The 27880-nt window shown below is 42.2% G+C and overlaps 1 protein-coding gene across 4 annotated transcripts in view; it reads left to right on the forward strand.

The window, feature by feature from the left end:
* Positions 1-27880, forward strand: part of LOC135216354 (phenylalanine--tRNA ligase, mitochondrial-like) — a 292985-nt gene that overhangs the window by 45479 nt on the left and 219626 nt on the right. For all 4 annotated transcript variants that reach the window (XM_064251594.1, XM_064251591.1, XM_064251592.1 and 1 more), the window contains one exon: positions 8120-8449. In XM_064251594.1, the coding sequence (XP_064107664.1) occupies positions 8120-8449 (330 nt within the window). The remainder of the gene's footprint in view (positions 1-8119; positions 8450-27880) is intronic.

Raw genomic sequence — 27880 nt, forward strand, 5'->3', positions numbered from 1 at the left:
CTTGTGCTATTTCTCTGGTACGATTTCGCGCAGCGACACCGAGCTGAGCCCAGAAAAGGGATTTTGACGTAAGGAAAAATCTATTTCTGGGCGATTGGCTCGTTGTCGCCAGCGAAATCCCACCCTACCCATCCCTGCGCCCAAGATTGTCTGCTAACTTCAGGATGGCCACTAGAGGCGCAGCAGTCGGCAGCATGGGATGGGAGTAGTAGTAGTACGAGCTGCTCACTCTGTGGGTCGGCTCCCCTCTTGGAGGGATTTTGTAGTGGGAGATTTCTATTGGCATTTGGCTCGTGGTAGTGGTCTCACTCGCCTGTGTTCATACCGACACCCTCCTAGAGGGTGAGCGCGTCAGTTATACTGACCTTTTTCTTTATTTTATTTATTCTCTGGTATGTGTTAGTAACATTTACCCTAGAAATAATAGATTAAAGGATATTTCGCTGGCGACACGAGCCAAATCGCCCAGAAATAGATTTTCCTTACGTCAAATCCCTTTATAAGCGCGAGGCTTCCAACAAGGTATTGGCGCCAGTTAGGACGCCAGTTGAGAGCGAAGTGTCTTCCAGGCGCGAGGCGTCATCCAGAGACGTCAGCAGCCAGACAAGCGGGAGGCGTCAGCCAGGACGCTTGGCGGACGAGAAGCGTCATCCAAGCGGGAGGCGTCATCCATTTATGGAGAGAAACCTAGGCTGTTGGCGCCTTCCAAGAATATTAAAGCTGTGAAGAGGAAGGAATATCATTCCCTTAGCCCCTCTCCTATCAGGAGTTTGTCTCCCCCAGAGGAAAGACGTACTGATTTGTCAGCGGAGACTCATCTAGACCCCGAGTTAGAAGTAAACTCGGAGGAGGAGTATCAGGAAGAGAAGGACTGTCGAACTATAAAGTTTTGACAGCCTTGCTTCTAGAAGAGTATGGAGACGACTTGACCCCTGCCGCTCCTCCTTCTCCGCGCTCATCTTTCTCGAGTGCTAAGCGAAGAAGTCTTCGTCTTTTCTTAAAATGAAGCCCGCCATTTCGATGAAGAGGGCTCTTCAGTCATTAGACTCATTGGGGGGGATGAAGTCGAAGAAGGATTTTGGTAAGACGGTCCCTTCTGCATGCCCCCAGCGAGACTGCTGGTAAAAGAGGCATTTGGTATCAGACGGAGAGAATATGGGCATTTCTCTTCCGTCTTCAACAGAAGCGGACTTTTCGACCTTAGTTGACGCTTCTCGTAGACAAGGTTTATTTGAACTCTGCCCGTATAACTTGGGCATTTCAGAACTGGATCATCTCCTCAAGGGACTCTTCCATGTATTGGAAGTTTTCACTTCTTAGATTGGTCCCCTTGGGGTGATGTCCAAGAAAGCCCATGATTCTGAAGGACTCGAACCAGAAGTCCTTCTGTGTATTTTTGTCTTGTATAGACAAAGCGGTTCAGGATGGCTCGGTTGAGATCTCCTCTTTATTTGGAGCAGGTCTCTTAAAAAGAGGACAGTTTATAGTGCCTTTTTGACCAAAGCGGTCTCCCACTCTCAGAGGGCAGTGCTACTGTACTCTCCATTGTCAGACTTTTTTGTTCCCTTCTCAGTTGGTGAAGGACATTTCTCGTTCATTAACTGAGAAGGCGACTCAAGACCTGACGCAGTCAGCAAGGAAGAAGAAACCTGCTACTGCAACGGACAAGAAAGGACGAGTACATCAGGTCAGCCCTTTCGAGGTGGCCCCACCTCCAGAGCTCCCGTCAAGAAGGAAGGCTCCTGAGAAGAGAGGTAGGTCTGCCTCTTTCGTGCCTTTAAAAAGGGAAAGTGATGCTTCTCTCCTCCAAGCACAGTAGGTGCCAGGCTCCTGGGATTTGTGGAGGCCTGGGCACTTTATAAACGCAGACGCTTCATCAATGTCTGTAATAAGGAAGGGATATCGTATCCCTTTCCTGAACACTCCTCCCTAACGTCAACACCGCGGGACTAACAGCCAAGTACAAGGATCCTGTGCTGAGGGATACTCTTCGATCGATGGTGGATCAGATGTGGGACAAGGAGAGCGATAGAACTAGTACTGGATCAAAACTCCCCGGGGTTTTGGGGGTTTTACAATCGCCTTTTTCTGGTTGCGAAAGCCTCGGGAGGCTGGAGACCAGTACTAGACGTCAGCTCTCTGAACAAATTGTTCAGAAGGAGAAGTTCTCGATGGAGACTTCTGCCTCAGTTCTTGTCGTCAATGCGACAAGGAGATTGGATGGTGTCTCTGGATCTCCAGGACGCCTATTTTCACGTCCCGATCCACCCTTCATCGAAGAAAGTAACCTCCGTTTCATGACTGGGGGAAGGATCTTTCAGTTCAGAGCCTTGTGTTTTGGCCTTTCCACAGCTCCTCAGGTCTTCACAAGCCTGATGAAGAATGTGGCGAGGTTTCTTCACCTCAAAGGAGTAAATATCTCTCTGTATCTGGATGACTGGCTCATCAGGGCCAGATCAGAGAGACAGTGCTTCGGAGGACCCTTACAGTTACTTTCTAGAACCTGATCAAGATCGTTGGATTACTCGTGAACCTCGAGAAGTCGCAGCTGACCCCCAGACAGAACTTAGTATATCTGGGGATTCAGATGGATTCTCGGGGTTTTCGAGTATTTCCTTCGCAAGAGAGAATCGCAAAAGGTTTGCAGAAAGTCTCTCTCTTCTTAAGGAAGGAACAGACGTCGGCGAGCGGGAATGGCTGAGCCTTCTAGGGACCCTTTCCTCGCTCGAACAGTTTCTTCCCGCTAGGAAGACTTCATTTACGTCCGCTTCAATTTTTCCTCAAAGAGGTCTTGGAGTTGGAAAACCGGACATCTTTCAGATGCCTTTCCCATTCCAGTGGAGATAAGACCGCACTTGGAATGGTGGTTGCCCCCTCTGAAAGAGAACAAAGGGATCTCTCTAAAAATCCAGCAACCCCAGACCTAGTGTTGTAACTCCGACGCGTCGGAGAAAGGTTGGGGAGGCAACATTATGGCTCGAAGGAGGTGTCAGGCACCTGGGAAACAGCGCAGGTGTCTTGGCACATAAACTGCAAAGAGCTCTTCGCCGTACACCTGGCTTTAAGAAGAGTCTAGAACCTCTTGTTTCGAACAAAGTAGTTCAAGTAAATGTGGACAACACCACAGCACTTGCCTACATTCGAAAAACAAGGAGGGACTCACTCCTCGTTCCTTTACGAACTTACAAAAGATCTTTTACTTTGGACGTCTCAGAGGAACATCTCCCTTCTTACAAGGTTCGTTCAGGGAGAAAGGAATGTGAGGGCAGACAGGCTCAGCAGGAGGAACCAGGTCCTTCACACAGAGTGGACCCTACACGAAGAGGTGTGTCAAGATCTCTGTCCTCTTGTGGGGGACCTCCTCATGTGGATCTCTTCGCCACTTTCATCTCCAAAAGGCTGCAGTCTTTTGCTCGGTCGTGGAAGACCCCAGAGCTCTTATGGTAGACTGCTTCCTTGCTGACTGGTCTCACGTAGAACGTCTACGCTTTTCCTCCATTCAAAATCCTGGGACTAGTGCTGAAAAAGTTTTGTGGCTTCAAAGGAGACGCAGGATGACATTGATAGCCCCCTTTTGCCGGCTCAAGACTGGTTCCACGGATGTGGTGGAGTGGATCGTAGACTTTTCCCCAGATCCCTACCAAGAAGGATGGATCTTCTCAAACAGCCACACTTCAAGAGGTATCATCAAAACCTCCCCGCTCTCGCTCTGACTGCCTTTCGACTATCGAAAGACTCGTCAGAGCGAGAGGGTTTTCTCGCGAAGTTGCAAGCGCAATCGCGAGAGCCCGCAGAACCTCCACTAGACAAGTATATCAGTCCAAGTGGGAGGTTTTTAGAAGGTGGTGTAGAACTAAGAAGTTGTCCTCCTCCACTACCTCTGTAGCGGAAATTGCGGATTTCCTTCTATTCCTGAGAGAGGAATCTCATCTAGCTGTATCCACAATAAAGGGATACAGAAGTATGCTCTCGGCAGTCTTCAGGAATAGAGGATTAGATCTGGCAGATAACAAGGATCTCCACGATCTCATAAGGTCCTTTGAGACTTCAAAGTCTAAGGAACCGGTCCCTCCTAACTGGAACCTAGACGTGGTTCTCAAGTTCCTTTCATCCGAAAGGTTCGAACCTCCTCATCTGGCATCGTTTAGAGACATCACCAGAAAATGCCTATTCCTATTATCTTTAGCTACGGCAAAGAGAATTAGTGAATTACATGCTCTGCAGGATAAAGTAGGATTCAAGGGAGACTCAGCTATTTGCTCGTTTAAGACCCTGTTTTTAGCTAAAAACGAGAATCCCACGAATCCCTGGCCTAAGTCATTCGAAGTCAAAGGCATATCGAGTCTCGTAGGCAGAGAAGCAGAGAGGTCTCTATGTCCTGTAAGAGCTCTGAAATTCTACCTTCAGAGAAAGCATCAGATGGGAGGCTCTAGGCAAGGTCTTTGGTGCGCGGTAAAAGACCCCACAAGACTAGACTGATGTCCAAGAATGCTCTGGCATTCTTTGTGAGAAACGTCATTACAGACGCGCATAAGATCTGTCCTGACGAAGAGTTCCGACTGTTAAAAGTGAAAGCTCATGAAGTGAGAGCAGTAGCAACGTCTCTCTCGTTTCATAAGAATATGTCGCTTAAAAACATCATAGATATGACATTTTGGAGATGCAACTCAGTATTTGCATCTCATTACTTGAAAGACGTTCGTGTGACCTATGAGAAATGTTTTTCTCTGGTCCTTTCGTATCGGCGGATACGATCCTGGGTATGGGAGCCGACACCAATCCTTAAGTATATACTTTCCTTCTTTTTAGATATGGTCTGGAGTCTCTTCTAACAAAAAGGACTTGGTTTAGCATGGGCGGCCGTCTCTGTTGTTCAGTAAGAGACTCTTGTCATATCTAATTAGATGAATATAAAATTTTTTTTTTTTGAAAATTATGTATGTGTGCGTAGTGTGCTTTTTGAGTTATGGTTGTTGTGAAGAGTTCGGGGATAACTCGGAACAATCTTTATTTCTAACATGTGGTTAGGATCAGGTGGTCGGGATTGGTTGTGTGCTCCTTCATAAGGTGTATTGTCATATAAGTGGATCAGCACCCATTGACAAAGTCCTTTCAGGCTCTGCCGAGTAAGCAGATAAGACCCCTTCGGCAGACCCACAAGAACTCTTGGCCATAGATCATATATCTCGCTAAAGTTTCTTGAGGTGATGCAGACTACTGGGCAAACACCCACGAAGTCTACCACCTATCAGGTAGGAACCAAGGTTTTATTTATACCTACAACATATGTTGTTTACCTGTCTATTCCATAAGTAGCTGTCTCTTACCCTCCACCAAAGGGTGCCAATCAGCTATGTATATATCTGACAGGTAAGTTGATTGTATGAAAATGATATTGTTATGTTACAATAAAGTTTCATACATACTTACCTGGCAGATATATACAATTAAAGGCCCACCCAGCCTCCCCGCAGGAGACAGGTGGAAGAGAGAAAATATGATAGAAAACGGGAATGGTTCCTAGTCCTGCCGCCGAGGGCAGGCCGGTAGATCACCTGACCTACCTGTAGCGAGTGGCGCGAAATTTGAATTTCTGTTGGGGACGACGGAGTCTTAGCTATGTATACGTATATCTGCCAGGTAAGTATGTATGAAACTTTATTGTAACATAACAATATCATTTTTCGACCATTTCGGTCGAGTTAAAGTTGACTGAAGGTCAATTTTTTCTATTTATCGTTATTTATATGAAAATATTTCAAAACTGATAAAAGCTACAACCATGGCTTGTTTTTAGTTGTATTCTACATGAAATTGCGCACATTTTCATATATAAAACTTTATGTAACGGCTAATTTAAAATGGTGCAAACATTACGACAATCGGACGAAAAAATTTATGATTTTTTCGGAAGAGTTACCGCTTATGAGATCTTACCAAACAGGTGGATTGGATGAAGGGGTTTCGTTGAATATCCTCCCCATTCACCAGACCTCACACCACTAGATTTTCTCTTATGGGGATACTTAAAAGACAAGGTCTACTCTATGAAACCTGCAACAGTCACTAAATTGAGAGAAGCCATTGAATATGAATGCACCCAAATACCAAGGGAATTGTTTCATGATGTGTGCGATTCCATTACTTCGAGTTGGCAGCAGTGTCTGGATCAAAATGGACGTCAGTTTGAGAACAGGCAGTGAAAAAAAAAAACAATAAAATGATGCTTGTGAATATTTTTACATTTTTGAATTAATAAAATTATAATAAACACCAAGTTTACAATTATTTAAAATGTGTTTAAATTTTTTGGGACACCTGTATATATATATATATATATCTATATATAGTATATATATATATATATATATATAATTATATAATTATATAATTAAATATAATAATATATATTATATATTATATATATATATATATATATATATATATATATATATATATAGAATATTATATATAATATAGATATTTATATATATATATATCTATATATATAATCTATATATATATATATTATATATATACTATATATATATATATATATATATATATAATATATATATCCTATATATATATATGTGTGTGTTGTGTGTGTGTGTGTGTGTGTGTGTGTGTGTGTCCATAAAACACTATTTGAACATTGCAACCATATATTTCAACACTTCCTTCTGTGCTCCTGATCACTGTGGCAGTAAGTCTCTATTGGTGACCCAGGAAGGATGGAAATAGAATATTCGTTGGTGATTTCTTGCCTCATTAACTCTCATCTGGCGACTCGTCTGGTGGTCGCATGTTCTTGGACACCAGCTTGAGAAGTGGCCTAGGATTAGTACATCAATGTCATCTGATTTCCAATGTCCTCGTGATGGGTTCATATTGTTGGTTTGATTGATGATTGCAGATTTCAGCATCTTCCTTTTGTATGGAAAGCTACTTTGGAAAACCAGCTCTGTCCTTCTCCAGTTAATAGTAGGGCCTTTGTCCCTAATATGTAGGAAAATCTCCTCATGCATATCGCACTGATCTTTTGTGTACTGCCAATCTTTGTGAGATGGATCTACCAGTTTCCCCTGTGTAAATCTCATAACAATTGCCACAGGGTATCTTGTAAAACCCGGCTTCTTCTCCTCTTTTATTTAAGTATACGTTAATGAGCGAACTCCCGATGGATTTGGGATAATGGAAAATGAAAGGATTATTAGACCTGAGGTGTTCTGTGGCTTTTTGGATGTTTTTATCATACAGAAGTTTTATTTTATTGTTGAAATCTATTTGTCTATTATAAGTGGGACCTCTATAGTATGTGTAAATGTATTTGCTTTATTTATAGCCTTCTCGATAATGTATGGTGGATAGAGCAATTGCTTTAGATGTTGGCAGATCATATTGAATTCTTTATCTATGTACCCATTTGAACATATTCTAACCCCCCTGAAGAATAGGTTGCACCCAACCATGATCTTTATGGATACATCATGGTAACTTGAAAAATGAATATATGAAACAGTGAAAGTTGGTTTCCTGTATACTGTGAAAGCATATCTATTCCGTTCTCTTATGATTAGTTTGTCTAGGAACGGCAGTTTTCTGTCCTTTTCCCATTCTGTTTTGAATTTTATGGTCGGAACTAGCAAATTTAGTTGACTGAGAAATTCACTGAAATCCCCCCAGCTATCATCCCAGTAAGTAAAAAATCATCTACTTATCTAAGCCAGATCATATTGTGTGGTTTGATAAATGAAAAAATTTCTGTTTTGAAATATTCCATGTATAGGTTTGCTGGAAGGGGGGGATAGGGGGCTGCCCATGCTACAACCAAATTTTTGTTTGTAAAAACTACCATAGAAAGAAAACACACCGTTAGTTACACAAAGGTTGATTGATTTTATTGTTTTGTCAATACCAAGAGGAAGATGTTCTTCATATGGTTGTAACCAAGTCCTATGATAACCGAGGACTGCCTGTTATATATATATATATATATATATATATATATATATATATATATATATATATATATATATATATATATACGTATATGTGTGTGTGTATGCATGTATGTATTATATATGCTCTTTAAATATACAGTATTGTATTTTTTCAGATTACAATTGCTGGGAAGGATTACAGCGTGGACCATATGACAAATGTTACACCAAAAATTTTATCTCATATTGGACAAAATCTTCACCTTAAAAAATATCACCCACTGAATCATATACAAACCATGATAGTGAAGTATTTATATAGTCGTTATATTACTGCCAGAGGAAATCCACTGTTCTCTCTTCATAATCAGTTTCATCCTGTTGTGACCACCCAAGCTAATTTTGATTCTTTGTTGATTGCAAAGGACCACATAAGTCGACGAAAAAGTGACAATTATTATGTTAATGAAAATTACTTGTTGCGTGCTCACACCAGTGCACACCAGGTAAGTTTTTAGTGTAAATATTTTACCGTTCAGTACAATACATTCAATTCAGCTTTTTTATTATCTTAATATGACTGTGGTTTTATATCAGGCAGGTTTCCTAAATGATAGCATGCTAATTTTTGCACTTCATTGTTCTCGTAGTGTTTTTTATATGGTGCTCTATTGCAAGAACTATGGAAGCAAGATACTCTATGATGCCTGATTGAGCTAAGTGATAGGAAGAACTCTATGATGCCTGATTGAGCTAAGTGATAGGAAGAGCATTTCAGTTTTTTTTTAAATCTGTCCATTTAGGGGGAATATCTTTCATAATGCAACAGCGAATGTCATTTTTTCAGTTCTATTTGGTTCTTTTAATTTTGTTTCACTACTTTGCTTTTTGTGTAAATATTGTAGGTATGTTGTACCACAAATTTATTACTTTTATATAGCCTGATCATGCATCACACATGATTCTCAGACACATCATCCACCAGAAGCAGCAGTAATTCAGGTAGTTCAGGTGCATGTACATAGGTCCCTAGTAGTTTATTGTAATTCATTCTGTGTGTTTGCTATGTGGCGAACACTATGAGAGGTTCAAACAAGCAGTCTAGTCCTGCAAAATGGTCAAAGCCCTGTGATGACCCCCTCTCTGTGATGAAATTCTTTTGGTCATGCTAGTTTGTTTTGGGTGGGTACCTTACCCCACCCACATAGGAAAGAGCTTTAATTTGTTTCTGATGGCTGTATTCCAGTTGTTAGCAGCAGCTTTAAGATTTGGAATTCATTACTTTTGCAGTTGTTTTCATCATCAGTTAGTGAAGTACTATTCATTTATTGGTACCCTTCCATCATATTTAGATAATGGCAGGTTTTCTTTACTGAGACCTTTGTTAGCTAAGTACAACGTTACTGGACAAGAAGAGGAAGGCGGCTGCTAGGGCAGCGAGGAGTAAGTCTTTAGTTAGCTAGGAATTTTCTATTACCAATTATGATTCTAATGTTCTTGCGATTTCATTGACAACCATTCCCACACCTCTGACTATTCTCTCGTCTCTTTATCCCAGGTCCCACGCTTCCGAACCCAATCCCATTGCCAGCCTCGAAACGAAGGGTGATAAAGGTTCGAATTAATGTTGGAGACCATGGCCCAATTGGGGTCATCATTATGGACAAAATGAGCGTTTGTGAGTACCCGGTAGTGCATAGTGTTAGTGAAGTGTTAGTGGAGGAGGTAGCTGCTTGTCCCTCCAATTCTCCTAGGTAAAGGTCCCTGGCATACACCCAAAAACCTGGGAAAAGTCAAACTGGTAGTTGCATCCATCCCGCCCCCCCCCCCCCCCCCCCCCCCCCCAAACCCCCCCTTGGTTCAGCCTGTTGAAGTATCCCAGGTTGCAACCAAGAGCCATTGGAATGGTCTCGCTAAGGATGTGCATTGTATGTTGTTGAGTTTGGAGGAGTCATGCCCCAGGCGTCGATGGCGTTTCACGAAGAAATCATTCCCACTGAAAAGGTGTGTGGTAGATGTGTTGTACCCTCCTCCAGTACCTTGTAAGAAGATCCTCCTGAGCACCCTTCATGTAGTTACTAGACAGTTTTTCTTCAGACCCCTCTTGGCACAGAATCTGCTTTCAGTGCCCAAGTGCTTTCTTTCCGTAAGTGCTCCTCATCCTCCTAGATTGTTTCTTCTCCAGAGCCTCAACAAGTGTCCAAACTCTCAGCAGTATATGAATTTCCTTTGAAAGTCAAGCATCCAGTAGCACCAGAATACCCAGTAGCACCTGAGCGCCCAGTGGCTCATGAGCACCCAGTAGTAGTGCCTGATTGTCCAGAAGTGCCCTTTAGTACCTGAGCACCCAGGTGTATCTTTGTTTTCAATAGTGCCCATTAGTGCCAGAGCATCCTTGGATGACTGAGCACCCATTGGCGCCTGCACTTCCAGCTTTGGCTGATCATCGTGCTTCATCAATTGTCGTCTCAGCATCTCCTTTGGTTGGAGTTTCTTCAATGCAGCAATCAGAGCCTTCTTCTGCACAGATGACTCCTGTTATCCAGGCTCCTGTTACTGTTTTTCAGTCGCCCTCAGCTATTGGTCAACCTTCAGACCCTATTCAGAGTAAGCTGGATAGCATTTTAAGCCATCACAGGAAGGCTTTGTCGACCCCTCAGAATCCAGTAGACTTGTCTTTGCTGCCAATATCCTCTGACAAGGAAGAAATGATGGACCAGGACACTCCCACTTAACCTCATGCCTCATTATTGATATTTCTGCTTGCTACCTTCCAGGTTTATTTTCTCCAGCAACACTGCCTTTGTCTGCATCTGCTTTTTTAATGGGGTCTCAAGTTTCTGGGTCTTCAAGATTACCTAAGATGGTACTTTCTTCTTCGAAGAAGGCTTTAAATTAGGTGTAAGGATGTATCACAGAGAAGAGGGACCAAGGGAGAGCTGCCTTCAGTTTTCCTCCTTCCAGGTTATCTCAGTGGAGTTTCTGCCTCCTCCCAGGTGGACTTCTCTGAAAATCAGCGTTTACTTCAGCAAAGATCATGTTATTTGCATCAGAGTTGGCTAATCTCTTGAAAAACTTGTTTAAAGTGTTCAAGGCTATGAGCTGCTTGGATTGGTCAGTGGGTGCTCTGGCACTTAAGATTAGAGACTGCGCTGTTTTGCCGCAGGATTGGGCCACAGAATGCCTTGGAGTTCTTTCTTGTATAAACAATGGTTTCCCTTTATGCTATGGGAATAATGGAGAAAAGAGAGTTTTGGAGCTCATTTACTTCTAAGGGAGTTACTCCCTTAGAAGTAATTTATCCCTCTCATCTATCTTGTGATCGACTTTTTGGAAGTGCAAGTTGGTAGTATTTGCTTCCCATTACTTGCATGATGTTGAAACAGTTTCTGATAACTGCAGTACCTTGGGTCCACTTTCCACAGCTGGTGTGGTGTTGGGGGAGGAAATGTGGGAAGCATCCCTTCCTTCTTATTATCTCTTCGCTTTGCTTAGGGTGCTGAGTCTTTGTTTAGCCTGGGGGTACTGTGTATGTACCTGAAGTACCCTCCAATTGTTAATGGTTGGCTGGTGGTTTTATTATTTTTTGTGGTGTATGTGACTGTCTCTATTCTGGTTGCATTTTGTGGTACTGCAACCTGGACGGGCAACATGTATTCTTTGCTAGCCATTGGGATTGTCTTTCACTGCAAGGTACCCACTGAAGTAATAGGCTGTTCACAGCTATACTGCCACGCCTCTGTATGATAAAATGAGCGCTGACCAGAGGTATTATCTACCTGCAGCAGTTCTCTTATCACGTAAGGAAACTACAAAGATTGTATCAATTTTAGGAACTTTTCTATTCTCAAATTCATCGCCATTCCTAATGTTTTGGCATAGGTGTGTCCATACATCCTGCCTCCTATCAATGTTGGAATCAGCTATGTAAATTACTTGGTAAGTTACTTATATAAAAATAAAATTTTTATATTAAAGTAAAGTTTTAATTGCATGATTAGAGCTCTCCCTCCTCCACTCGTATGGACACGAGGCCATAAATAAATTGAAGCTCTTTGCTAAGTTGTTCCTCTCTTCCCTAAAAAGGGGGTGGTGTAAGTCACCTACCCAAAACAAACTAGAGTGACCACGAATTTCAAAATTTTAGCCGCCAAGCGTGTGAAACTCTTAGCTATTTAATTACTGGGTAAGTATATATAAAACTTTATTTTATTTTAAAGATGTCAAATTTTTATTTTTTTGTACTAAGTGTAGTTTCTCTTTGTTTGTGTGAACAAATAAATCTTTCAATTTATATCAGAATATCCTTTGGCAACAAGTTCAGTCACTGAAGCTCATTAACAATGTGGTTAATGTCTGCGAACTGTTAGGGGATGAGAGTTAAGATCAACCAATCAAAAAAAAAAAATTTTCTCCATATGCAGCCACTCACAAATGAAGACATCTCTTTTGATGGCCTTTGTCAATTTTAGTGTTGAAGCTCTAGTTTCCTATCTTTAATGTCTGTTTCTGTATGTGTATGTGATTGTTCTGTGTATGCCAGGGACACTGGAACAACAGTAGATTTCTTCTCCCCATATGTGTCTGTTAGCACCTATGAACAGTCCTTGTATATATACATAAAACCTTGATATAATAAATCCTTATAGTATAGCATGATTTTACATATATCAACCTGTCTGCACTAGTCCAGCTAGATCTTACTAGTATAGTACATGTTTTACTGCACTAGTGTTTTTTTGCATTGTTGTATCGTTTCTCTTACAAAGCAGTAAATATGTAATAGAAATATTGGTATTTTTTTTATATGGTAGTTGATATCATGCTCATCTCTACTAATGTATTTTATGTCGTATAAGACCTTCTCCCCCACCTCCAACAATTTCAGAAGGGAATGTAAAGAAAAAACTTTGTGGTACATTTAAGCATGTAATGTTAACGGAATATCTAGCTACTTTACAAGAGAAAGCAAAAGCAGCTTAGGTATTGTAGAAAGAGTCTTAATAACACCCTCCTCTGTCTTCTCCAATACATAACTCCAACAGTGACAGTGAATTTACTTGTTCCTAAATATGCATACAAAATAAAATAAAAAATTGTATGTAAAATATGGAATAGTTTCAAAGTTTTTTGCATATTAGAACATGATTTTCAGTAAGCTTGATTTAATTATGTACAGAAAACTGCAAAACTTTGGAATCTGTTTTTGGAATCTGTTTTTGGAATCTGTTTTCCAAATGTTTAGTATGCTCATTAAAAATCAAGTAAAATCTGGCAACTCTAAGAGTCTTTTCATTTTCATATTGGCATTAAAAACTACTACATCTTGTAAGGTTATAGCTCATGGTAATAAGAGCAGTCGCGACTTCGTTGGTGCTCAAACGTAATTTATCCTTCTCATCTGACTTGCAATTGACATTTTGGAAGTGCTAGTCAGTATTCACTTCCCATTATTTGCATGATGTTGAAACAGTTTATGATAACTGCAGTGCCTTGGGTTCATTTTCCATGGCTGGCATGGTGTTGTGGAAGGAAACATAGGAAGCAACCCTTGCTTAATAATATCTGTTCGCCTTGCATAGGGTTTGAGTCTTAGTGTAGCCTGGGGGTACTGTGTATGCCTGGAGTACCCTTCAGTTGTTAATGGTTAGATTTTGGTGTAATTATTTTTTGTGGTGTATGTGACTGTCTATTCTGGTTGTCTTTTGTGGTACTGCTACCTGGCCAGGGGAAACTTGTATTATTTGCTAGCCATTGGAATTGCCCTTAGCTGCAAAATACCCACTGAAGTATGTAGTAGGTGCTTCGCAGCTGTAATACCATGCCTCTATGCGATAAAGATGATCGCCAAACAGAGGCACTATCTATCTGCAGCAGCTCTCTTTATCACGTAAGGAAACAACAAACATCGAATCAATGTTTAGCAACTTTTCTATTTTCAAATTCATTACCATTCCTAATGTTTTGGGATAGATGTGTCCACACATCCCACCTCCTGTCAATGTGGGAATCAGCTATGTAATTACTGAGTAAGTTACTTATGTAAAAATGACACCTTTATAATAAAATAAAGTTTTATATAGCATACTTACCCAGTAATTACGTGATTGGAGCCCTCCCTCCTCCCTTCGCATGGACACAAGGCCATAAATAAATTAAACCTCTTTGCTAAGTTCCTCTCTTTCCCCCAAAAGTGTGCAGCACAAGTCACGTACTCAAAACACACTAGAGTGACCCGTGAATTTCAAAATTTTAGCTGCTGAGTGCATGAAACTCTTATCTATATAATTACTGGGTAAGTATGCTATATAAAACTATTTTATTATAAAAATGTCATATTTTCATTTTCTAATCCTGAGCTTAGTTTCTCTTTGTGAAAAAACAAATCTTTATATTGTAATTTCCTTTGGCAGCAATTAGTTGTCACTGAAGCTCATTAACCCTCTTACGCCGAAGGGGTATAATAAATATCATCACCCGTATGCTGAGGCGGTCTCGGAGTGAGCGCCGAAGAGGAAAAAATATATATTTTTTTAAATCACAGCACGCTTAGTTTTCAAGATTAAGAGTTCATTTTTGGCTCCTTTTTTTTTTCATTGCCTGAAGTTTAGTATGCAACCATCAGAAATGAAAAAAAATATCATTATCATATATAAATAATGCGATATATGATGGCGCAAAAACAAAATTTCATATATAATTGTATTCAAATCGCGCTGTGAGCAAAACGATTAAAGCTAACGAGTTCATTTTTTTTCGTTGTATTGTACACTAAATTGCAATCATTTTGGTATATAACACATTGTAAAACGATCAAAGCAACACAGAGAAAATATTATCACAAAATGATGCATGAATTCGTAACGCGCAGACGTAAAAATTTTTTTTTTTTCAAAAATTCACCATAAATTTAAATATTGTTCTAAAGACTTCCAATTTGTTTCAAAATGAAGAAAAATGATTGAATATTACTATACTGTAAGAGTTTTAGCTTACAATTGCAGTTTTCGACCATTTCAGACGAGTTAAAGTTGACCGAATGTAGAATTTTTTTTATATATTTTTTTTATATGCAAATATTTCGAAAATGAGAAAAGCTACAACCTTCAATTATTTTTTGTTGTATTCTACATGAAATTGCGCACATTTTCATATATAAAACTCTATGAAACACCTAATATGAAACGGAGCAAATGTAACGATAATGCGACGTACGTATTTCGGAGATTTGCGGCGGAGAATCCGCGCGCGTAGAGAAGGAAAGTTTTTTTTTAAATTCACCATAAATCTAAATATTGTGCTAGAGACTTCGAATTTATTTCAAAATGAAGATAAATGACTGAATATTACTCGACTGTAAGAGTTTTAGCTTAGAATTACATTTTTCGACTATTTCGGTAGAGTCTAATGTTGACCGAACGTGGTTTTTTTCTATTTATCGTGATTTATATGCAAATATTTCGAAAATGAGAAAAGCTAAACCTTCAATCATTTTTTTTTATTCTACATGAAATTGCGCACATTTTCATACATCAAACTTTATGTAACGGCTAATTTAAAATGGTGTAAACATTACGACAATCGCACAAAAAAATTTCTGATATTTTCGGAAGTTACTGCGCGGAGGTAAGGAAAATGTTTTTTTTTTTTTTTTCATAAATTCACCATAAATCGAAATATTGTGCTAGAGACTTCCAATTTGTTGCAAAATGAATGTAAATGATTGAATATTACTAGAATTTAAGCTTACAATTGCGTTTTTCGACCATTTCGGTAGAGTCAAAGTTGACCAAAGGTTGAAATTTTGGCACTTATCGTTATATATATGAAAATATTTCAAAACTGATAAAAGCTATAACCATGGGTTGTTTTTAGTTGTATTGTGCATGAAATTGCGCACATTTCCATATATAAAACTTTATGTAACGGCAAATTTAAAATGGTGCAAACCTTTACGACAATCACACGAAAAAATTTATCGGAAGAGTTACCGCGCAGATGTAAGGAAAAAGTTTTTTTCATAAATTCACCATAAATCGAAATATTGTGCTAGAGATGTCCAATTTGTTGCAAAATGAAGTTAAATGATTGAATATTACTAGAATATAAGAGTTTTAGCTTACAATTGCGTTTTTCGACCATTTCGGTAGAGTCAAAGTTGACCAAAGGTTGAAATTTTGGCACTTATCGTTATTTATATGAAAATATTTCAAAATTGATAAAAGCTACAATCATGAGTATTTTTTTTTTTTTTGTATTCTACATGAAATTGCGCACATTTTCATATATAATACTCCATGTAACGGCTAATTTAAAATGGTGTAAAAATTATGTCAAAGTGACAAAATAATTTCTGAGATATGTCACTAATACTTTTTAGTGCCTGCGTAACGATTGTAAACAAAACAACGCCTTGATCCATGAGCTCCCAGCATCCCCCAAGGCGCGTGATTCAAAAGTTTTCGGCTGGTAGGCCTATAAGTATTTTTCCGCGAATTTTTAAAAAAAACTTTTATGTCGACGTTTAATACGTCCAATCGGCACCCGGGAGACAATTTATCTCGACATTTAATACGTCCAATCGGCGTAAGAGGGTTAACAAGGTGGTTAATGTCTGTGAATTATGAGGGAATGAGAGGTAAGATCAACCAATCACCAGGTTGAGTGGTTATCTGTTCTCCCCGTCTCGTTTGTCTAAGAGTAGGTATGGTTATTATGTGACTGGAGAAGTGCCATCCTTGGGAGTCTCTGCCTCCTTCCAAAGGGACTCCTCCATTCTCATCAATCTGACTCGGAGACCAGTGTTTGACTGTCCATGGAGTTGGACCATTTTGCAAATGACATTTTTAAATTGCAAGAGATTTTCAGTTTTTTAGACTGCATCATGGGAGTACTAACCAAAATGATAAAGCATTGTCCTTACTGCAAGACAAGTTTGCAGTGGACTGACTTGAGGTACTTTCTTTCATGTGCTGATAAAGCAATCCGAGACCAATCATAGGAATGAGCAGCGCTTTTTTCAGCTGGTATCCTGAAAAATAGGGAGCTGTGGTGTTCATTCACCACAAGGGAATTACCCTTTTGCAAAGATCATCTCTCCTATTCGCTTCCTTGGATAAGGACAGTCTGTTTCCGAGAGCTACTGTGGAACATGTAGCTATGGAGCTTCAGAAGAAAGCAACACACGATCTTCTAGCACAATCAACCAAACAGCCTAATGATTCCAATCGTGCTCTTACAGTATCTTTCACTGCAAGATCTTCATTGCCTCTTCAACCACGGTCCTTTTGAGGTGGCAGAGTAAGAACCCAGTCTCTGCCATGTTCAAACTTTCGTTCGATTAGACCGTCCAGCAAGAAGTCTTCTACTTGGCCAACCTCCAGCAAGTGAGGACCCAATCCTCCATACATCTGTTGGCACAAGACTCTTACCAGTTTGGAAAAAATGGGAAGTACCATGGGTGAAGAACATTTTCAGAGAAGGGTACTCAATCCCATTCAGAGAAAAACCCCCTTTAACATCTTTTCCCATTGCCTTCAAGGCATATCCAGAAGGCTCAGAGAAGTTTTCAGCTCTGTCAAGGGAGATATCAGCTCTTCTCATGAAACAAGCGATAGAAGTGTCAGAGGACACATCGTCGGAGGGATTCTACAATAGGCTTTATGTTGTTTCCAAGTCATCAGGAGGTTGGAGGCTGGTCCTGGACGCAAGCACCCTGAATTTCTTTGTACTACAGACAACGAAGTTTATGCAGACAAACAAGTCAGTTCTCGGCTATTATTCAGGGAGACTGGATGGTATCCATCGATATGAAAGATGCTTACTTCGATATTCCAATAAACCCAGAATCCAGGAAGTACCTGAGATTTAAGTTCCAGGACCAAGTCTTTCAATTTCAGGCTCTGCGCTTCAGACTGTCCATAGCCCTGCAAGTCTTCACTTGAGTACTTGCCCCTCTGTCACAATGGCTTCACCTGATGGGTATCAAGGTAGGTTATACCTAGATGACTGGCTTCTTAGGTCTCCATCCAAGAAGTGTACGGAGGACCTCATGAAGACTATTCAGTTGGCCCGGGACCTAGGTATTATAACCAGTCAAGATAAATCTCAATTAGCCCCAACTCCAATGCACAGTCTATTTATTGATGAAGATAGACTTTCAAGTTTTTCGTGTTTTTCCGTCAGACAACAGGATTCATTCCTGCATCCAGAAAGTTTGCCACTTCCTCGATCTCCAGTTTTGCTCGGCCAACAACCAGATGAGCTTCTTTGGAACCCTCTCTTCCACTGAGATGTTTGTTCCCTTGGGGAGGCTGCATGCAAGACCTTTGCAGTTCTTCCTAAAGCCAAGTGATCAGGAAGACTCTTCCAGATTTGTTCGTCTTCCCCATTACATTGAAGATAAAAGAAAACCTGCAATTGTAGATAGAAGAAGGGAGATTTCTAGTAGGGAAGTTGTTCCTTCAATTAAACCCAAACCTAACACTGTTTTCAGACACATCGGATCTGGGTCGAGAAGCGATTTTAGGAGACTTGGAAGTTTCGGGGACTTGGTCTCCAGAAGAGAAAGATATCCACATAAATGTAAAAGAACTGAAGGCAATTCATCTGGCACTTCAAAACTTTGCTTCAGTGACATGCAATGCAGTAGTAGCAGTTCACATCCGCACTCGCGTACATTTGCAATCAGGGAGGAACTCACTCTTTTTCCCTGTGCAAGGCAGCCAGCGATTGTTTCCTCTGGGCCCAAAACAACCAGATCCAGATTTTCTCCCAATTCATTCAGGGCAAGCTGAATGTTCTTGCAGATGAGTTGAGCTGTCGCAAAGAGGTTCTACCCACGGAATGGTTACTGAATCCAGAGGTGTGCACCGACCTGTGGAAATGGTGGGGAAAACCATTGGTAGACCTGTTTGCAATGTCAAGAAACCATTGCCTGCCCCTGTATTTTGCGCTCCTGCCTCAGACCCTTGACCATCTCAGAATCTGTTTCATCTTTACAAAGAAACCCAAAAGGAAGGAAGATTTTGTATTTCCCAGCATTAAGCAGCAAGTAAGAACTACTCACTTATTGAAATAAATTCATTAAGCCATAAAAATTTCCTTTTTTGGGCTCAGTTCGTGTCGCTTCGTGAAACAATCCCTGAAGTGCATTATTTCTAGGTAAATAATACTAACATTACCAGAGAAAAAATAAAAATAGGGGGATGTCAGAATAACTGACTCGCTCACCCTAAATAATAAGAGGGTGTCGGTATGTAGCTGGGGCGAGTGAGACCACTACCACGAACCTCTTGCCATTTAGAACTTTCCCACATCGAAATCCCCCTCCTGAGAGAGCTGATACACGGCCGGCGCCGTCAACTACTACTACTCTACCTACGACGCCGACCGCAGCGCTCCTGGTGGCCATCCTTTTCGTTAGCGAACTTCTGGCCGCACGTGCTTATCTTTGCTCTGTGATTTTGTGCTTTTTCCTTTGGATTTATGCCCAAGATGGAACTGCAAGCTATCGCCGCAGCTAAGTTAAGTACCCCGAAAGGTTTTACACTAGTTTTTTGTCAGCCAGGAACTATTTTTTCCGTTTTTTAGGTCCGATAATAGTCTCCTGGTCTGGCGCATGGCTCGCCTTGCCGGCTCGCCTCATGTTCGGTTAGCTACTTCGGTCTCCCATACCGTGGTATCTATTCCGTGTGTATTTACTCTTATATGAGTTATTTTTCACGTGGTACAGAAGTTCCCGCTTATTCTATTGCTTTACATCGTACTATTCGGAAATCCTTTGCCTGTGCCTTAGATTAGTGTTCATGCATGCATGTCCCTTTGTCTAGGTGTTTAGGCGTGTGGGTGATTATGAATACACTGCTATGTTATTCTTTAGTCCAGCCATCCTGGCTGTCGCCCTCCTTTCCACATCGGCAGAGGCCAACTCTTGAGTAGTTCGCTTGTTTTCTTTCGGGGAAACTAGCCTACTTCTCCTGGACGTCCTTCTTTCTCTCCCACTAGTGATTTCCTTTCTCTTTCTTTATTACAATGTATTTATTTATGGATTGCATGTTAGGGCGATCAGTTTGGCCTAGGCTAGTTTTGTTGCATTATCGCCTTGTGGTCCACTCGCGCTCACGTGGTCAGCTCGACCTAGGCTATGTTTTGTTGCATTATCGCCTCGTAGTCCACCTGTGCTCGCGTCTAGTTGTATAGCTGACTCCGCCAGCTATGTAAGGGAAGGGAGGAATTCGGTTGGTCCTACATGCTTTCCCCATATCTGTAACAGTAGTCCCTTTCGTTTTCTGACGGAGCGCCCGCTTGCTATCCGAGCATTCCGGCGGTTGACGTAGGGGTTCTACAGCGGAGCTACACGCTCCAGTTTTTATTTATTTTGTTTAGTCTAAATTTATTAGGGTAATCCTCTCTCGTTCTCCGGTGTGTCGTACTCCTCCTGAAACCCCGGTGTATTATAGGTGTATGATAGGTATCTGATTTATCAGAAATATTCGCTCCGGCGTATACCGGAGTTTTTCAACCAGTTTACCGAGTCCCATGGACTCTCCCACAGATTACAGGAGAGGAATATGCCCAAAAAATTTATGCTACTCCGGCATGCAGCGGAGCATCATACCTGAGTAGTCCTGCTAGCGTATAACGGTGATACTTATGTATCTATTCACTTACAGGCTACCAACTGTCAGGAGGCGGGCTGTAACGCCGTCCTCCAGGACCCCTGCGGGCACGAGGTCTGCAGAACTCACTCTCCCTGCGCCGTCCGCCACAAGGATTTGATTGTGTGGCACCACGAAGCCTGCTCCATCTGCTACGAGCTGGTGGAACAGTTTTCGGATGGAGTAAGTATATACCGGCGTAGGTATAAGCTTTTCTGGTATATACTATCACATAAGTCTTCTGCAATACTGCTATATGATTGACTGACCAGTTTTAATTGTTAATGATATATCCTTGGGGCTTCGTTGTAAGGACTATAATGACCCTTTGTTTCCGGCTGCCGCCGTTAAGGACGCCACGTCGGCCACCCTGAAAGCCTGGGTAGGTGGCTTCGGCAAGAACGCGCCGAAGGGACAGCCATACATCCTTGACAAGAATATGGCTGTCTGGATCTTCCCAGGCGGCAAGTCGACCGGGTACGTTGACCCCACTGCGGCAGCTCCGGCTATCGCTGCTATCCAACTCCAGGTGGAGCAGGCCCTGATGGAAGGGGGAGCCTCGGATATCACAGCAGACATCTCTACGTTAGACCTGAACATTGAGCCAATGACGGTAGGTGGAGCTGAGTTGTTGGTTGAGGTGGGTTTGTTGGGCGCCCAAGGGCTTCCCTTGGACGCTTCTGGATCTTCTTCCCCTATACCTTCCTCTTCATCTTTCCAAGGCTTTACGGAATCAGAGATTCCGGCTAAGATGCCTGCTGCCTCAGTCATCCCCAAGGTGAAGGGACAGAGAGAGCAGAAGACCCTGGAGAAGACGTCGTCTAAGAAGACTTCGTCCTCTTCCTCTTCTTGTAAGTCTCCGGCTCACCATCCCGGAGCAGAGAAAGCGAAGACTTCTTCCTCATTTTCGCAGGGTCTAGAGGTAAGTCCTCTAAGGAGAAGGTCCGTGCTCCCGCCATGCCAGTACCTTCCTCTTCTACCGGAGCTCCTCCGGTGACCCCTGTTGAGGCCAGTTTTTCTGGTCCCTTCGACCCTGTCTCCTTCACAGCAGGGGTCATGCAACAGGTGGGGAATATGGTAGGCACAATGATGAACACCAGGTTCGATCAAGTGCTCGCCCAAATCTCCACCTCGTTTGCGCAGTCCGGTCAGTCGATTCAGAACATCTCGGATCGGCTGACGGACCAGGAGAACCGGCTGGCAGGTCTGAGTCAAGCTCCTCCAGCTGTTCTTCCTCTAGCAGGCGCCGGAGTTACTCCGATGCCTGACTATAACTCCCTTCCCGCTTTCACCATGAGTAATCCTTGGAGGGTAGCAGCCTTTGCTCCCTTCAAGGATGGAATGATTTCCATCCCGGACTGCGGAACTCATCGTATCGAGGACTTCGAGTTCCACCCCGCCCGGCCTGCAACCACCTTTCATGGGATATGCTAGGTTGACGGAGGCAGCTCTGAATAGGGAAGACAAGATCCCTAAAGTGACTGTCATCTACAGTCGTGAACAGGCTCAGAGGGAATGGGTAAGATGCCTGGAAGACTGGGATTGCACTAATACCAGGCTCCAGGCATTCAAGAGCCCCTTCACAATCTTTGCGAAGGAGGATGAGGCACCACTCCCCTTCACAACAAAGATTGCGGAGGTGACCATACAGGCCGCCATGAAGGATGAGCCTCTCCCTCAGCTCAGGGAGTCAGATCCAACGTCTCCACTCTTCCCAGCCTTTGGGGACCTTTGGGCAGACCTTCTGGCAACCTTCACGGTAGGGAAACTTAAACCGGACTGTGCTATTGATCAGTTCGGGGAGAGGCTACCTAGGCTGCCGGATAACCTAATCCAAGCCGAATTTGAGGCAATGACTAGGTTAGGGAGGACGCTGAATGCTTTGGTAATGACAGAGGTTGCGGCCATAACTTATGGTTTGGAGCCTCTGTTTAAGCTCTTAGCAAAGGCGCAAACACAAACCATTCAGTCGGATCTGTACGAGTTTGTGGTAGCAAGGCGGAACTGCAGGAAACATGTCCTGCAGGAAGCTGCAATTCAGCATGAACCGAATAAGTTGCTGGTTTCTACTATCTGGGGGGCTGACCTCTTCCCAGAAGCCGCTGTAAAGGAGGTACAGCATGAGGCGACTAGGCTCAACCAAAGTCTTAGGGTTCGCTGGGGTCTTTCTAATAAAAGGAAGACAGAAAGTACTCCTTCTGGCTCTAAAAAGCTAAAGAAGGCCAAGAAATTCCCGCCCTTCCAGACTCAACAACAGCAACAATTTGTTCAGGCAGTCCCGGTCTCACAATCTGTGCAACCAACGACTGCCAAAGGTCAGAATCAGCCCATCCTCCTGTTGACTCCCCAAAGCCAGCCCTTGACCTCCTACGCTGTTTCCCCGGCTTTCAACCCTGTTTTTGAAAGTCAAACATTCCAAGCCATCAAAAGGTTTGGAAGGGGAAGCCCGGCTAGGCGTGCATTTCGCCAAAGGGGTGGCGGAAGGGCAACCAACAGGGGGAAACACTTCCGTGGAGGACGCGGAGCACGTCCTGCACAGCAACAGTGAGAACCCGCAGGTAGGAGGGAGGCTGTTCCTCTTCCGTCACAGGTGGGGATTCAGCAATTGGGCACAGAGCATTGTGTCCAAAGGGCTGGGGTGGAGTTGGATCAAAGGTCCCCCTCCATCCAAATCATTCCTTCAACTACCAACAAAGGGATTGACAGAGTATGCGCAAGAGCTCCTTCAGAAAGGGTTAGTATCAAGAGTCAAACATTTAAAGTTTCAAGGACGCTTATTCAGCGTGCCAAAGAAAGGCTCAACAAAATGAAGAATAATCTTAGACTTGTCCCGTCTAAAGTTATTCATTCGTTGCGACAAGTTCAAAATGCTGACTATCTCGCAGGTGCAGACCTTACTTCCCCGTGGGGCCGTCACCACCTCTATCGATCTTATAGACGCATACTATCATATCCCAGTCGCGAGACACTTCCGCCCATACCTAGGCTTCAGGTTGGGAGACCAGGCATTCTCTTTCAAAGTGATGCCCTTCGGGCTGAATGTAGCCCCCAGGGTCTTCACGAAAATAGCGGAAGTAGTAGTACAACAACTGAGATCGCAAGGGATAATGGTAGTAGTGTACCTCGACGATTGGCTCATTTGGGCAACAACCGTCAAGGAATGCCTCAAAGCCACAGACATAGTAATTCAATTTCTGGAACATCTGGGGTTCCAAATAAACAAGACCAAATCCAGGCTTACACCGGAGTCTCGTTTTCAGTGGCTCGGCATTCAATGGGACCTGAACTCCCACACTCTGTCAATTCCATTGGTCAAAAGGAAAGAAATAGCCAAGTCGATAAGGCAATTCTCAAGTGCAAACGAACGTCAAGGAGAAACCAGGAAAGGATCCTAGGTTCCCTCCAATTTGCTTCAGTAACAGACATTCTGTTGAAAATGAAACTGAAAGATATAAATCGAGTTTGGCGCTCAAGAGCAAATGTCAAATATAGAGACAAGTTGTCAGTAATCCTGCCGATTCTTCGCAAACATCTCCGTCCCTGGGCGGAGACCAAGAACCTGTCCAAATCAGTTCCTCTCCAGTTCCCTCCTCCGGCATTGGTTATCCATACAGATGCCTCTCTAAGTGGGTGGGGAGGATATTCCCAATTCAAGAAGGTTCAAGGGACTTGGTCATCTCAGTTCCGCCAGCTTCACATAAATGTATTGGAAGCTATGGCAGTATTCCTCACTCTGAAGAGGCTTCTACCAGCCAAGAATTCTCATATAAAGCTGGTTTTGGACAGCGCAGTAGTAGTACACTGCATCAACAGGAGAGGATCCAAATCAAAACATGTGAACCATGTCGTGATAGCCATTTTCTCTAGCAACCAAGTACAAATGGCACCTATTCTCCACCCATCTGGCGGGAGTAAGGAACGTGATAGCGGACGCCCTGTCTCGATCAGTTCCTGTAGAATCAGAGTGGTCCCTGGACAAGAGCTCATTCCAGTGGATACGTCGGAGTGTCCCAGGTCTCCAGGTAGATCTTTTTGCATCTCAAGCGAACCACAAGCTCCCTAGCTATGTGGCCCCCAACCTGGACCCTCTGGCTTATGCCATAGACACCATGTCCATAGATTGGAATCAGTGGAAGAAGATATACATCTTTCCTCGAGTGAATCTTCTATTGAAAGTCCTGAACAAACTCAGGACTTTCAAGGGACAAGTAGCTCTAGTAGCCCCGGATTGGCCCAAGAGCAACTGGTATCCTCTGCTTCTGGAGTTGGGTCTCCAACCTCGACGGGATCCCCAATCCCAGGCTATCTCAGTCAGTACAAATGAGGACTGTGTCCGCTTCCTCAGGAATTCTCAAAGCCCTAACTTTATGGACTTCATGAAGTTTGCGGCCAAGAGAGATGCAAATATTGATCCCCAGAATATTCTTTTCTTAGAATCAGATAAGAGGGAATCAACTCTAAGGCAGTATGATGCTGCTGTAAAGAAATTAGCAAATTTCCTGAAGGAAACAAACACCCGAACCATGACAGTCAATCTAGCTATATCCTTTTTCAGGTCTCTATTCGAAAAAGGTTTAGCAGCTAGTACTATTACCACTAATAAGTCAGCTTTAAAGAAAATCTTCCAGTTTGGCTTTAAGATAGACTTGACAGACTCCTACTTTACGTCTATTCCTAAAGCCTGTGCTTGGCTCAGACCTTCAGAAAGGCCTAGTTTAGTTTCATGGTTCTTGAATGACGTTCTCAAACTGGCTTCAGATACTGACAACGATTCATGTACTTATCTAATGCTACTGAGGAAAACTTTATTCTTACTAAGCTTGGCCTCAGGAGCCAGAATATCAGAACTGTCGGCCATTTCCAGAGATGCTGGACATGTAGAATTCCTCCCTACAGGAGAAGTCTTACTATCTCCAGATCGTACTTTTTTGGCAAATAATGAGGACCCCTTAATGAGATGGGCCCCTTGCAAGGTCCTCCCTCTTCCACAAGACCCTTCTCTTTGTCCAGTGACGACCTTACAAGCCTATCTGTCCAGGACATCCTCTAGATCCTCAGGCCCCCTCTTTATGAGGGAAAAAGGTGGTACTATTTCAATAAAAGGGATTAGACAACAAATCCTTTATTTTATCAAACAGGCAAATCCTGATTCATTCCCTAAAGCCCATGATATCAGGGCAGTAGCCACCTCTATTAATTATTTCCAGCATATGAACTTTGATGACTTAAAGAAATATACTGGCTGGAAATCGCCGACAGTTTTTAAGCGTCATTATTTAAAGTCCTTGGAATCTTTAAAATTTCCGGCAGTGGCAGCGGGAAACATAGTTTCCCCTGACCTGCTCAGTAGTCGTAGTCGAAGATCCAGATCTCCTTTCTACCTGCCTCAACTAACAATGCACCTAACCTTACTGTCATGCTCATTGGGTTCTTCAGCCTTAGCTGCCTGAAAGGCTACATGTGGTGATGTGCCCCTTATTTTTTTGCTAGGGGCACTCACAACTATATATATATATATATATTGATTACTAATTGTAACTAATCGGTGTTGCTCCCCTTATTTTTATGCTAGGGAAGCACACCAACATATAATTATGATGATTTATATGTGTCTTAAATCTATAAGTTTTAGTGAGTGTTCCTTCCTTATGTATTTTGTTCTATAAACCTCACTTATAATGAAATTTTGCATAATTCTAGTAATAAGTTATCATAAGTTAGTTTAAGTCTAATTGTATATAATTGGATTTATTAGTCTAAGTTAACTTTATTTTATGATAACTTGTAAGCTCTCAATCAGATTATATTTACTCCTTTTTGTTTCTCTTGTTTTATTGAGACCCTTTTTTCTTTTTCCTTACCCAATCTTGTGCTAATTCTCTGGTACTATTTCACGAAGCGACACGAACTGAGCCCAGAAAAGGGATTTTGACGAAGGAAAAATCTATTTCTGGGCAAGGGTACGTGTCGCCCAGTGAAATCCACCCTATTTTCCCACCCTTGCGCCCAAGATTGGCATCTAACTTCAAGGATGGCCACCAGGAGCGCTGTGGTCGGCGTCGTAGGTAGAGTAGTAGTAGTTGACGGCGCCGGCCGTGTATCAGCTCTCTCAGGAGGGGGATTTCGATGTGGGAAAGTTCTAAATGGCAAGAGGTTCGTGGTAGTGGTCTCACTCGCCCCAGCTACATACCAACACCCTCTTTTTATTTAGGGTGAGCGAGTCAGTTATTCTGACATCCCCCTATTTTTATTTTTTCTCTGGTAATGTTAGTATTATTTACTCAGAAATAATGAACTTCAGGGATTATTTCACTGGGCGACACGAACCCTTGCCCAGAAATAGATTTTTCCTTCGTCAAAATCCCTTTTTTGTGCATGTTGAATGGCCTACTAGTATTACAAATATCATTTCCCAAGATGACCGACATCAGTTACCAGGTCCTTGACCTATTACCTTCATTGGGTGGATCAGGTGCTGGTAGCTGTAGGGCAATGTCCAGTGATTTATTGGTAGACATCAAGGCCTTGGAAGCCCTACCCCTCTGCTGCTGATTTAACAAATTGTAGTCTGGTCTTTTTTGTTCTCTTGATAACATTTCATTTTTCTTCTCTTTTATCTAAACAAACTTTATGATGATCATAAAATAATCTTGATTATTGGGTATTCTGTTCTTTGAAACTTTGACAGAGGGTGGATTTGGGTGGAAGGCCTCTCATCCATAAAACTGGAGTACCTGAAGTGGCCAAGTGATGGGACACTGCACTATCAAATCTTGCCTTCGGTGCTACGTCTGATCTAAACTGACTGATAACCCTTAAGGGACTGGAGGTGGGTCTCCCAAGGCAGCTACCATTTTAAAGGTAGAAATAGTGCTCCACCCCTTGTGTTGCTCCCCTGTACAGAGGGAACCCATCCATTGACCTCTGGTTGCTATCAATGCTACCTTTTGATTATTTCAGTCAAATAAAAGATAAAAAACGTAAAATAAAACATTTGGAATAATGAAAACTTAATTAATCTGATGTACTATTTTTTACAGAAGTTAAGATTGATATATAATTTTTTCCAAAACAATTAGCAAGATGGATTGCATCCAGTCTTATAATCTATAAAACAGTCATTTTTATAATGAAGCAGCTATGGAAGAGGTAAAGTAGATGAAAAAATATGGAGGATATATTATATAGTAGTGTATGTTGAGAAGTTTTTTGAGAAAGTATAGAGACAATATGGATACCTAGTGTTAAAAACAAAATTCAAGAAAATGTCTTAGAAAT

This window comes from Macrobrachium nipponense, chromosome 6 (assembly GCF_015104395.2).
Source record: "Macrobrachium nipponense isolate FS-2020 chromosome 6, ASM1510439v2, whole genome shotgun sequence".
Taxonomy (NCBI): Eukaryota; Metazoa; Arthropoda; class Malacostraca; order Decapoda; family Palaemonidae; genus Macrobrachium; species Macrobrachium nipponense.